The following is a 12,054-nucleotide window of genomic DNA, read 5'->3' as shown; positions in this document are numbered from 1 at the left end:
CCTCTATTTCTTTGCACTGATCACTGAGGAAGGCTTTCTTATTTCTCCTTGCTATTCTTTGGAACTCTGCATTCAGATGGGAATATCTTTCCTTTTCTCCTTTGCTTTTTGCTTCCCTTCTTTTCACAGCTATTTTTAAGGCCTCCTCAGACAGCCATTTTGCTTTTTTGCATTTCTTTTTCTTGGGGGTAGGGGGCAGGACAAAGGCTAACACATACTTACTAGATGCACCCGAGTCCAATTCCTAAACAAACTGCAGAGTATGATTTTAATCCCCATTCTTGCAGATGCACTTACTGAAGCTCAGAGAGAAGCCTCAGGCCTGCCAGCCTCCTCAGCTTGTGTTTGTTCCCCACCGCGTCGCTGCAGCGGGGTGTGGACACTCCTGCCAGCCTCCTCTAACCTCCACGCCCCACTTTCTGTCTCCTAGGAGTGCCAGCTTCTCTCAGGGCACCAGGGCCTCATTCCTCATGAGAAGCGACACAGCCGTGCAGAAACTTGCCCAGGGCAATGGGCACTGTGTCAACGGGGTCGGTGGTCAAGTCCACGGCTTCTACAGCCTCCCGAAGCCAAGCCGGCACAACGCCGAGTTCAGAGACAGTGCCTACGACCTCCCCCGGAGCCTGGCCGCCCACGGCCACACCAAGGGCAGCCTCACCGGCTCCGAGACGGACAACGAGGACGCGTATACCTTCAAGATGCCCAGCAGCACCCTGTGCCGGGAGTTTGGGGACCTCCTGGTGGACAACGTGGACGTTCCAGCCACCCCGCTCTCGGCCTACCAGATCCCTAGGACGTTCACGCTGGACAAGAACCACAACGCCATGGCAGTGGCCACACCTGGGGACTCGGCCATAGCTCCACCTCCCCGGCCCCCCAAGCCAAGTCAGGCAGACACACCTCGATGGGGCAGCCCTCAGCAGAGACCCCCCGTCGGGGAAGGCAGCAGATCGGTCTCTGCCGCCGCCACCATCCCCAGGCGTAACACCCTCCCAGCCATGGACAACAGCCGGCTTCACCGAGGTCAGTGTGAGCCCTCGCTCACCCAGAGGGGATGGGAGGAAGGGAGGGGGCACAGGGGACGCGGCATTGTACGAGCTCTCGCCATCCAGGCCAAGGGGGCTTAAGGCCCACCTCGGTCACACATGCTCACAGGTTTAGGCATCTTCTCACCCCAGGCCTTTCCTAGCTGGGCCCCCAGCCCTGGAGGCTCTTAGTGAACACCACAGTGGCAAGAGTTTAGCAGATCCTGCCTGGGAGAAGTTACTGTTCTTCTAAGGAAACAGAACATTCTTGGTTAACCACATTATAATGTATTATGGGTTTAGAGGTCCGGATCATAGTCTTTTACTCACTTATAAATCAAATGAAAGATTTCAAAAATAAATTTAGAAGACTAGTCCAAACTGGAGCCAAACCTTTGTGGACCAACAGACTATTAAAAATTAGATCTGCAAAATATTTTCTAAGCCATATTTGCATCTCTGGTTAAAGTCTGAATGTCTATTTGAAGTGTTTAAATTCTACTGTCGCTTATTTCCCACTGAGAGTATTCCAACTCTGCATGTGACCTCCTCCGTTTGATGCAAAAGTAGAATGATATTAATCTCTTCCATTTTGCATCTTGCTAATAACCCTGTAGCTGGGCTTCCTTGGTGGCTCAGCAGTAAAGAATCCACCTGCCAGTGCAGGAGACGTGGGTTCGATCCCTGGGTCGGGAGGATCCCCTGGGGAAGGAAGGGCAACCCACTCCACTATTCTTGCCTGGAAAATCCCGTGGACAGAGGAGCCTGGTGGGCTACCATCCACAGAGTTGCAAAGAGTTGGACAATACTTAGCGACTAAACAACACTGGAGCTACGTCCAGAAGCCCAGGAGGAATGTGTGAGTTGAGGGGTGATGTGGTAGAAGCAATACCTTGTCTTAGGAATTGATAGCGGCATCTCCTGGAGTAGCAGTTACGATCCTGAGCGACGCTGGGGAGGGTGTGGGAAAGTGTCAGCACAGGGGCCAGCTCTGAGTTCTCAGGGGTCTTCCTTCCTCTGCCACAGCTTCTTCCTGCGAGTCCTACGACTACCCGCAGCGTGGTGGAGACAGTGCCGGCCGGTCTGCCGAGTCCGTGAGCGATGCAGTCAGCGCTTTCCTGGTGAGTGGGGTTGAATCAGGGGTCCTTATTAAGGCAGCTCAGGTGGATTAAAGCTCACCCCCTGGAACTGAAACCACAGCCCAAAAACGTGACGGCATCTACCTCCTAGGAGCCTGCCTTGCTTCTTTGTTCAGAACTCCTGGATTGAGTGTTTGGAAAGATAAACATATCCTGGTCTGGAAGAAATGTGTGTACTTAGGTGCCCTAGACAAGGAGGCTTATCACCGAGGGTGAGCAGGGAGGGTCTAGAATGCAGGGGACGCAGGCGCTGGGATGTGGCTGTCCGGCAGCACCCCAACCGTGAGGCCCCACCAGGGGCGTGAGACCCCAGGCAGGGGTGGCGCTCAGAGTCGGGCTCAGCGACAGGATGGTGTCAGAGCAGCGTCCCAGGCCGCCGTCAGGAGGGGGTCGATGACAGCCCTGCTGGGTGTCAGGCCCAGCTACGCCGACGAGGGCCTGCCTTCAGGCCCCCCAGGAAGATGGTGAACATGAGCAGCTTAGTTGTTGTATATGCGTCCCGATAGACAGGCCAGGAGTGAGAGGAAGGCTGTGCCCAGGGTGGTGGCCGCACTGCCGCTCTGCCTGAAGCCTGGTGGTCACACTGAGAGCTGCCCTGGGGAAGCATGCCTGCCCAGGCCTCGCCTGCCAGCGCCGAGGCCCCGCGGAGGCTCCTTGCCCTGCCCAGGGCCTGAGCTGCTGACCTCCAGTGATGAGTGTGGGCTTGAGGGGGGGTTCCTGAACCAAACCTGTGACCCACGGCCTGTGCTGTCCTCTGACTTGGTCAGGCGGCCAGAAAGCCTTGTGGATGTTTTACACAAGGTTTATCACAAATTATACGTAAGCTCCAAGGGATCATGGAAGCTAGAAGAGACCCACAGGCTTCATTTGTTCCTGTCTCCCCGCTGCTTTCTTACCTGGTTTTCCCAGGGTCTGCCTTATAAGCTTCACAGTGCACCCAGCTCCATCTTCTCTTGCCCTGTGTACAGATCTGCACCCTCTCCTGTTTCCTCTCCCTAGTAACAGCGGTATTTCTCTCCACTCCTAGCCAGCGAAAGCAGTCGTGGGTCGATCAGACAGCACCAATTCCGAGGACAACTACGTGCCCATGAACCCAGGCTCCTCCACCCTGCTGGCTTTGGAGCGAGCCGGTGATAACTCCCAGAGTGTCTACATCCCCATGAGCCCGGGGCCGCATCACTTTGACCCACTCGGCTACCCCTCCTCAGCCCTCTCTCTGCACCGAGGTTCCAGCAGAGGGAGTGAGATCCAGCCACCCCCTGTAAACCGCAACCTCAAACCTGACCGGAAGGGTAAGTCCACTGTTTCCCCAGCCCAGCTCTGGGCACTTTTCAGGGACTGTGCGTTCATTTAGGGATCCCGTGGATCCTAAACTTGCCTTGCAAGGAAGTGACAGCCTCTGGAGCCTAAACTGCCCCAAATACACACACACACACGTGCGCATGCACACACATTACACACTCTCTCTCTCCAAATTCATCCCAGTAGGGACTGGCTACCAGAATGCAGAAGTGCAGGGATGAGAAAGACAGGATGGATTCAGGTTGCAGCCTGCCACCTGCTAACATGTGATTGTAAACGAATCCTTCTCTGTCACTGCGCCTTGCTTCTCATCTGTGATGTGGGAAGTATGAAACATTTGAATCAGTTCTAATGAGGTGGATGAAACTAGAGCCTATTATGCAGAGTGAAGTAAGTCAGAAAGAAAAACACCAATACAGTATACCAACGCATATATATGGAATTTAGAAAGATGGTAACAACGACCCTATATGCAAGACAGCAAAAGAGACACCGATATAAAGAACAGACTTTTGGACTCTGTGGGAGAAAGCAAGGGCGGGATGATTTGAGAGAATAGCATTGAAACATGTATATTACCATGTGAAATAGATCACCAGTCCAAGTTCAATGCACGAGACAGGGCACTCAAAGCCAGTGCCGTGGGACAACCCAGAGGGATAGGATGGGGAGGGAGGTGGGAAGGGGGTTCGAGATGGGGGACACATGTACACCCATGGCTGATTCAGGTCAATGTATGGTAAAAACTACTGCAATATTGCAAAGTAATTAGCCTCTAATTAAAATACATAAATTAATTTTTTTAAATATGCCTATCAGAGACATTGAAAGGCATAGACAATATATCTTAATGTGCTTCACGGTGTTTGAAATGCAGCTCAAGGATAAGGGATTTTTATTAGCTCTAGGGCTAAAAAAGGTAGAACTGACAGAGTGTTCCATTAAAAGATACACTCTGCTATAAAAGGAAGGACTGAGCTCTCAAACCAGGTAGATGTGCTTCCTAGGTGTGTGACTGAGTAAATCATGTGAATTCTCTGAACCTCTGGTTTTCTTATCTGTGAAGTAGGGATGGTCATGCCTACTTCCTGGGTTTGTTCAGAAGGAAAGCATCTAGGACATTGACTGGTACATTTAGACCAGGAAGAAGAACTGCAGTTCAAGTTCCAGGCCTGCCCTTCTACAGGCCTGGATCAGGGACAGGGACTCAAGGGGAGAAGCAGAGTCAGTGGACAGACAGAAGCCCCCTTGGGTCTGGTTGGCAGGGAATGCAGAGCTCAGCATTTCAATCAGAGCCTTCAGGGCCTTGTGACATTCACCTTCTTCCATAGAAGGCTCCACAGTCCTGGCCCAGAAGTGGCAGGGGGTGGCTCATGGTGGCCTTCTCCATGATGTTTCAGATATCATCTCTTGTTTTCATTCTCAGTCACAAATGTTGTCCCAGCCCATGTGCCCATTTTAGATCTGAAAGTGTGATTACCATCAGTACAGTGTGAGGAATAGATAATTTGGTATCTGAAGACATGACTTCATGAGCAGAGATCATATAACCTCACGGAGCCTGGGTCTCCCCATGGATAACTGGGCTGAGTAGGAAGGACTTTAAACGCACTTGTGTGTCACGTGTAAGGGTCTGTATGTGTGGCCTTGCCGTCACTGGCTGATGAATCAACCTTCTGTTCCTGCTGCAGCAAAGCCAACCCCACTTGACCTGAGAAACAACACCGTCATCGACGAGCTCCCCTTCAAGTCCCCCGTCACCAGGTCTTGGTCCAGGGCCATGTGAGTGTCTGTCTGTGGGCGCGAGAGCTTGGAATGGGGCAGTGGGTTGGTGAGTGGAACAGGTCACCACATTCCTGATGCTGTTGGTAGCTCAGGGCTTGGCTTCCTCTTCTGTGACGAAGGGAGAACAGTCCCTGCTCCGTGTCAGATCTTAGTCTGATGATGGAGGCCAGAGGTCCAGGGCCTGGCAGGAGGCTGGCCATGCCCAGGGTTTACCCCCTGTCTTCCCTCCCAACAGCCACTCCTTCAATCCCAGCTCCTCCCAGTACTGCCGCCCCATCTCTACTCAGAGCATCACCAGCACCGACTCCGGAGACAGTGAAGAGAACTACGTCCCTATGGTGAGTCCTCCCCACACTTCCCAGCTCGCTGACTCCCCCAGCCCCAGGGCAGTGTGCTGCTACCCGTCTGTCTGTGTGTCTGTCAGTCTGTCTGGAGCACATACGTGTCAGTTACTGTGGGGTCATCAGCAGAGGCAAGGAAGACGCGGTCCCTGCCCTCAGGGAGGAGAGGAGGCCTGCCTCTCTCCAACTGTGACCCAGGCAGTGTGGTCAGTGCCCTGAGCGGGTGGTGTTTGGAGGCGCACCCACAGGACGGGCGATCTCAGCAGGGTGGGGAAGGGGAGGCGCTTGGGCAGAGGTGGCTGTGGATGGGGACACGGAGAGTGACAGTCATTAACTCTGGCTGAAGGTGGGGGCAGCCAGCGGGGAGGCTGGCCCAGAAGTCAGACCACGAACAACCCCGAATGCTGTCTCCAAAAGCCTGCACTTGTCCCATGGGGGCCACGCGAGGGTCCACAGGCCGGGCAGTTAGATAGTGTTTCAGAATCGTCATCGGGGGGGCCTGCAGGGAAGAACTGGGGCAGCTTCCCAAGTTAACCCCCTTGTTCCATCCTGTTAAAACTTTTCAGAAGCAAAAGGTCTGCTCATTTTCTCATCCTGTTTTCCGCATGACCGGGAGGAGGTGTGGGAGTATGAGCGTCCACGGCGTGTCTGCCCCCAGTGGGGAAGTGCTCGTGTGTGTGCCTCGGGGTGGGGGGGCTCTCAGAGGCGTGGGCACAGCCACACAGACGTGAGAGACACGTGGACACATGGACACGTGGACAGACAGACATGTGAGAGACACACAGACACACAGACATATGAGAGACACACAGACACATGGACAAGGAGAGCGCAAACCCACCCGTCAAGTGAAGGAGCCGAAAGGCAGCACAGGACTGTCGCCTTCCTCACGAGAAGGCGTCCTCAGGAGACAGCCAGACACGCCGGCCTCCGCGCCCGGTGAGACCGGCCCTGCAGTGGGTCATCCGAGAGCTGCTGGGGGGGCCAGGGCTTCGCGCCGCCTGGTGACGAGGGCCCTCTCTAGTGACCCTCGAGGAGCCGGGACGGGGGGGTGGCCAGGCTGCTGCGGGGTGATTGCCCCGCTCAGGGCCGTGGTGGGCGCCCCAGAGAAGCAGGGCTGGTCCAGCGCACACGGGGCACGCGCTCCTTTCTTAGGGGAGCGAGCAAGGGCCGGTCTGGGAGGGAGGGAGGGTGAGGCCCGGCCTGATGGCCCGGGCGGGAGGCAGGAGGCGGCACAGTGAGAGCGGCTCAGGCTGGAACGTCTCCCCTGCCCACCAGCTGTGCAGCCGTAGGCAAGCTGCTTTAACTTCTCTGAACCAATTTTATATTCATTGTTTTAAAAAAAGAGAAGTAATAATGCCTCCATCACAGGATTGTTGTGAGGGTTTAAACAGGAACACGGGCTGTCCCCGGCACAGAGCAGGCCTTGGGTGAGCTGGCTGCTCTCACTCCCAGAGGCGTGTTTTTCCCCCAGTGGTGGGTTAGTCTACTTCCTGAAGTCACTAACAGTTTTTCCCCTCCTTTGTGATAGCAAAACCCTGTGTCTGCATCTCCCGTTCCCAGCGGCACCAACAGCCCAGCCCCTAAGAAGAGCACTGGCAGTGTGGATTATCTGGCCCTGGACTTCCAGCCGAGCTCCCCAAGCCCCCACCGCAAGGTGCCTGGGGTGGGCGTGGGGGGTGGGGGGTCCTGCTGAGCTCCTGGGGCCCTGCGGGGAGAGGTCCCGGAGGCCAGGTGCCTCGTCCGGCCGGGCTGGGCTGAGGCCTGGGTCTCAGGGGGCTCATGCGCTCTCAGCCTCAGCACTCAGGCACCCTGAGCCCACAGGCCCTCGTCCGTCCACCTGTCCCTCCCCTCGCCATGTGGAAGGACACATGAGCGCACACAGAGACACGATCTGCTCAGGGTCACGTGTGAATCCGTGACAGAGCGGAGACGTGGGGATCGCGTGTCCCGGTCCTGAGCTCTTTGAGAACACGCTGTCCGGGTGCAGCCTGGGAAAGGTGCCCACTCCCCTCCCAGAAGCACACTTAGCTGCCCGGCCCCGACAGCAGCACTGACACTCCCCCCGACCCAAGGTGGCCGTGCGTGCCCACCACACGCCCCCACAGAGCCCTGCAGCTGGCCCTTGGTGGCACCCGGCCAACTCCCTCTCGTGGACAAGTGGCCACGGGTAGTGGGTGGAGGCCTGGACCCAGGGAAGGGCCTGGGTCCCCTCAGAGCTGCAGCAGCAAGAGGGTTGGCAGGGGCTGCGGCATTGAGCAGGAGGAGGGTTGGTGCAGGGTGGAGGTCAGTCTCTAAAGGCCACTTTCGGGGGAAAAAACAGGTCAGAGGGGCAGGTGGAAGCCCACCTGCTCACCCCAGACACCACTCGGGAAGAGCCGCGTGCTGCTCCCCGCCTTACATTAACTCACAGCCCCCTCACCTCCCTGGTCTGTCCCCCAGCCATCCACGTCATCGGTCACTTCCGACGAGAAGGTGGACTATGTTCAAGTGGACAAGGAGAAGACCCAGGCCCTGCAGAACACCATGCAGGAGTGGACAGACGTGCGGCAGTCCTCGGAGCCCTCCAAGGGTGCCAAGCTGTGACGGCCCACGCCCAGGGAGGGGCCCGGAGGCCCCGTCTGCAGAGCCGGCCTCCGGTCTGCTCGCCCTTCGCCTCTGCAGCGCGCCCGCCTGCCCACCTCCTCTCTCTGCCACTCTGGCCTTCAAAGCACTTGGCATCAGGGACCCTGACCCCTTCCCCCTGGGAGGCGAGGGCCTGATCGAGGCACTTCCTCCGCCCTCTCCGGGCCCACCTTTGATTTTTATCAGCAATGGCCATCCTACCTTAGTTAGAGCTCTTGCCAAAAAGCATCCTCAAGCCTCCGCCTGCCCTTCAGACCCGAATATCTACCGGAAGTGTGGGGGTGGGGCCGCGGCTCTGAGCCGATTCCGCACCTCACCGTCCGGCCTCCAGCTACTGGGCTCCCCGCCTCGGCCCCGGAAGAGGCCACATCGTCCCGCTGACCAGGCGGCCAAAGAGCAGCAGGCCAGTGTGGACACAGACCTCTTCGTCCCTGCCTCCCTTGGCAGGGGCGGGGCGAGGCCACCCAAAGGTGGAGGAGCCGCGGAGGAAGGTCAGAGGCGGTCTTGAGGGACAGAGGAATTAGAGCCCGAGACGCAGAAGGGCAGTGCAGCCCCGCAGGGGTTTCAGGGCAGCCCCCCACTTTCAGGGGTGGGAGAGGTGGAAGGAGGGAGAGGCTGGGGATGACCGGCCACCGAGAACCCGGAGCGGGGCTCAGAGCCCGGGAGACGGGGAGACAGACGCTGCGGAGCCGGGCCCCTGGGACCGTGAAGCCACAGGCCCGCTCTAACATCCCGGACAGAGCGCCGTGCCCCCGACCCCGCCAGCCCGGGGGCACCGCGCTGGACAAGGCTTGGACTGTGTTGGGCGACACAGCTTGGGGCGGGGGCACCGCATGGCGAGCGGGGCCGGTGGAGCCGTGGGGAGGTGACGCGGGGTGCAGGGTGGGTGTGCGGGGGGGCGGGGTACCGAGGGGCCACCCTGGGACGGCCTGGGCGGAGGCACACGGCGGTGCCCGGGACTGGCATGGAGACGGCGCAGCAAGTGAGCTTCTGTAAGACGGGCGGCGCGGCGGGGGCGGCTGAGAGTCGGGGTGGGGGCTGTGGGGGCTCTGGGAGGTCCACCCAGCGCGCCTGTTGGAGAGAGAGCCCGCGGCAGTGCCACGGAGACGCAGGCTGAGCAGAAAGGGAGCGGTGACGCCGCTCTCGGGGCAGCTGGCCTGGTGGCAGGCGAGGGCAGTTCCCAGGACTGACGGATGGCGGGCAGAACAGAGCCCCGAGCACGTGGCAGGGTGACCGGTGGCTTGTGCCCTCAGACTGAGGTTTGTGCAGGGCCCACGAAAGGTTGGGGCGTGGCCTGGTGCCAGGGCACCCCCAGTTGCTCTGTGGAGTCCCAGGTGCCCTGTTGGACTCAGGCCTGGCTACAGAGACAGGAGAGGAGAGGGCTGGGCTGGAAGGGCCCCCAGGTCGGCGTCACCCTCTGCCCTCTGCCAGGACAGAAGGGGGCATCACCCCAGGCTCCCTCTCTCAAGCCTGGGGAGGGAGACGCTCTTATGTTAGAGTTCTTGGACAAATTTTTTAAAAGTTTCAGAGGCAACTGGGCGGACCAGACGTTTCACCCTACTCTGGGGAGAACAGACCTTCTTCCTCCAAAAGAAATGAGTTCCGACCCTTCCTAAGGGAGGTGGCTACTGCCCTCACCCCTCAGCAGCCTGAGGCCTGACCGTGCTCCGTCCCGGGAGAGACGGTCCCAACAGGTGAGAACTCCTCCTAGTATCAGTCACATCAACTCAGTTAAGTGATGGCCGCGGCTGCGGTGGCCAGGTCTGGACTGGGCACTGAGGACACAGGAGTTAATCAGACTTTGTGTTTGAGAAGGTCGCGCTCGATGAGAAAAAAAGACAAGGACACGTCGCTGATGGCCATGAGAGACTCAAAGCTGGGGATGTGCGGAGAAGTCAAGGCCACTTCTCCAGGAGGCTGGTGTGCGGGCGGGAGTGGGGAGGTGTGCAGATCAGGGAATGTGGTTTCTAGGAAAAGCGGGTGCCTGAGTTGGCCGGAGGGGAAGAAGGGTCAGATTTTTAGGGGAAGGAGGGTGGGTCTGGGCTCCAGGGGAGGAAGACAGAGAGACTTGTGCTTTGGGAACAAAAGACCTTTGGGAGTATGGGCCCGGCCCAGGCCCTCAGCAGCAGCAAGGCCTTGGTGTTCGCACAGATGAAGTGGTGATGGTGGCAGTGGCCTCCCCTGGGCAGGGTTTGGTAGGGCCCTCTGCAGACTGTCTCATATGGCAGAGCTTTGAATGGTAGCCCCACCCCACCCCAGAGGCTACAGGTGGGCCCAGGTATGGATGCGTCAGTTCCCAGCATCGTCCCCTGTTGATCATCAGGTGCCCTAATGATGTCAGTGTTTTCTGAATGTGCCGTAAGGTGAGTGAGACTGGCTGGAGTCTCAAGAGATGGAGGTGTTCAAATCTAACCTCCAAGGAGGCCTCCCTCTAGCTCTTCGTTCTTCCAACCCCCAAACCCTTAGAGTGGAGGCGGGAGCAGAGACCAGAGGAAGTACAAGAGAAGCAGAGAATGCTGAAAGCAGACTTGGGGCTAAGCCCCAGGTCCCAGGTGTCTAACATTCTCGTCTGTGGCTCAGAGTTCATCTCTGTTGGTGGCCTGGCACAGACGGAGACCCCAGGAGGCCCCGCGTCCGGCCAGCAGAGCCCCCTCCTGCCGGGGGCTCCCAGGAGCAGCAGCTGTCTCCCATTCCAGCTCCCCGGGGTTAAAGGCAGGGAGGAGTGCTTGCAGGGAGCTGTGTCTCCTCCCCACCTTGGCGGGGTCAGCTGGGCCCTGAGGCTCTCCTGTGACTGCTCCCTGCTTTGTGACCTGTGTCAAGGGCCAGTTAACCCAGTGCCCTCCCTAGACCTGACTGCAGTAACTTTTACACTCGAAACCGTTCAACTGCGTCCCATCCCTAGGACAGAAGCACAACGGTTCTCAACCTGCCCTGGGGCTAAGGCCCCCAGCTGTGGCCACCCCGCCCTGCCCTGCCCACGGCCCTCTGACGGAGCTCCGGAAGCTGGAAGCAGAGCGCGGGGCAGGAGGGAAGTCGGCACGTCCTTCCCCGTCTCCGTCCATCTGTCCGTCTGCACACGGCGAGGGTCAGAGGCTGCGCACAGGAGCGCTCAAGCCGCCGCCTTCAGAAACTCACTCAGCTCTTCGGGGGGCCAGGTGGGCTGCCTACCGAGGGGCTGGCGCGTGATATTTGGTGGTGTGTGTTCTTACGTGTTTGTTGGTTACATGTGTCTTGAAATGTAGAATCATTTCCCACAGAATCGTTGCTTTGTCGAGAAGAGAAAACGGGCTAGAAGAAGCCCGGTCTTAGGTTTCTGGCCCTGTTACCATTTAAAATTGACATTTAATTTTTCAAATCGCTGTTGGTGCCTAATCACTTAAGTTATTAATTTATTGTTTTCTTTTTAAAAAAAATTTGTAACATGTATTTATCCTGTGAGTAGGTCTGGGGAGGGATGGGAATGCATTCTCAGGCGTCCTGTTTTGGTACAGGCCTGGAGCTTGCAGGGCCCTTGTTACTGTGGTGGTGGAGCTGGACGACAATAAAGTCCGTGAGAAGCAAGCAGAGAGGGCTGCGGCGTCTGCCTCATCCAGGGGGAGTGGGCGGCGGGCTTGCACAGGACACCCGTCCTCGACCAGACAGTCCGCCCCCATCCCCGGCTACTCCACCTTCCATTGAACAGGAGACAACTGGGGACCTTTCTTGGCTGTCGGGAGAAGTGTGAATCCTCCTTACCTTGGAATCTGTATTCCTGGTGTGTGAAATGGAAGTAATAGCGACCCCTACCAGTTCATCTTTCTTAAAAGGCGCGTTGGACCAGAGAGGTGAGTTCTGAGC

The 12,054-nt window shown here is 57.7% G+C and overlaps 1 protein-coding gene across 10 annotated transcripts in view; it reads left to right on the top strand.

The window, feature by feature from the left end:
• Positions 1-12,054, top strand: part of GAB2 (GRB2 associated binding protein 2) — a 177,929-nt gene that overhangs the window by 163,618 nt on the left and 2,257 nt on the right. For 7 of the 10 annotated variants that reach the window (XM_043875536.1, XM_043875532.1, XM_043875537.1 and 4 more), the window contains 7 exons: positions 431-1,023; positions 2,052-2,146; positions 3,192-3,456; positions 5,158-5,248; positions 5,487-5,589; positions 7,124-7,249; positions 8,035-12,041. In XM_043875536.1, coding sequence (XP_043731471.1) covers positions 431-1,023; positions 2,052-2,146; positions 3,192-3,456; positions 5,158-5,248; positions 5,487-5,589; positions 7,124-7,249; positions 8,035-8,178 — 1,417 coding nt within the window. In that variant the 3' untranslated portion in view covers positions 8,179-12,041. The remainder of the gene's footprint in view (positions 1-430; positions 1,024-2,051; positions 2,147-3,191; positions 3,457-5,157; positions 5,249-5,486; positions 5,590-7,123; positions 7,250-8,034; positions 12,042-12,054) is intronic. The other 3 variants (XM_043875539.1, XM_043875542.1, XM_043875535.1) reach the window with 3 other exon arrangements.

This window comes from Cervus elaphus, chromosome 2, assembly GCF_910594005.1.
Source record: "Cervus elaphus chromosome 2, mCerEla1.1, whole genome shotgun sequence".
In the NCBI taxonomy this organism is placed as follows: Eukaryota; Metazoa; Chordata; class Mammalia; order Artiodactyla; family Cervidae; genus Cervus; species Cervus elaphus.
The sequence above is the reverse complement of the archived record's forward strand: the minus strand, read 5'-3'. Positions and strand labels throughout refer to the sequence as shown.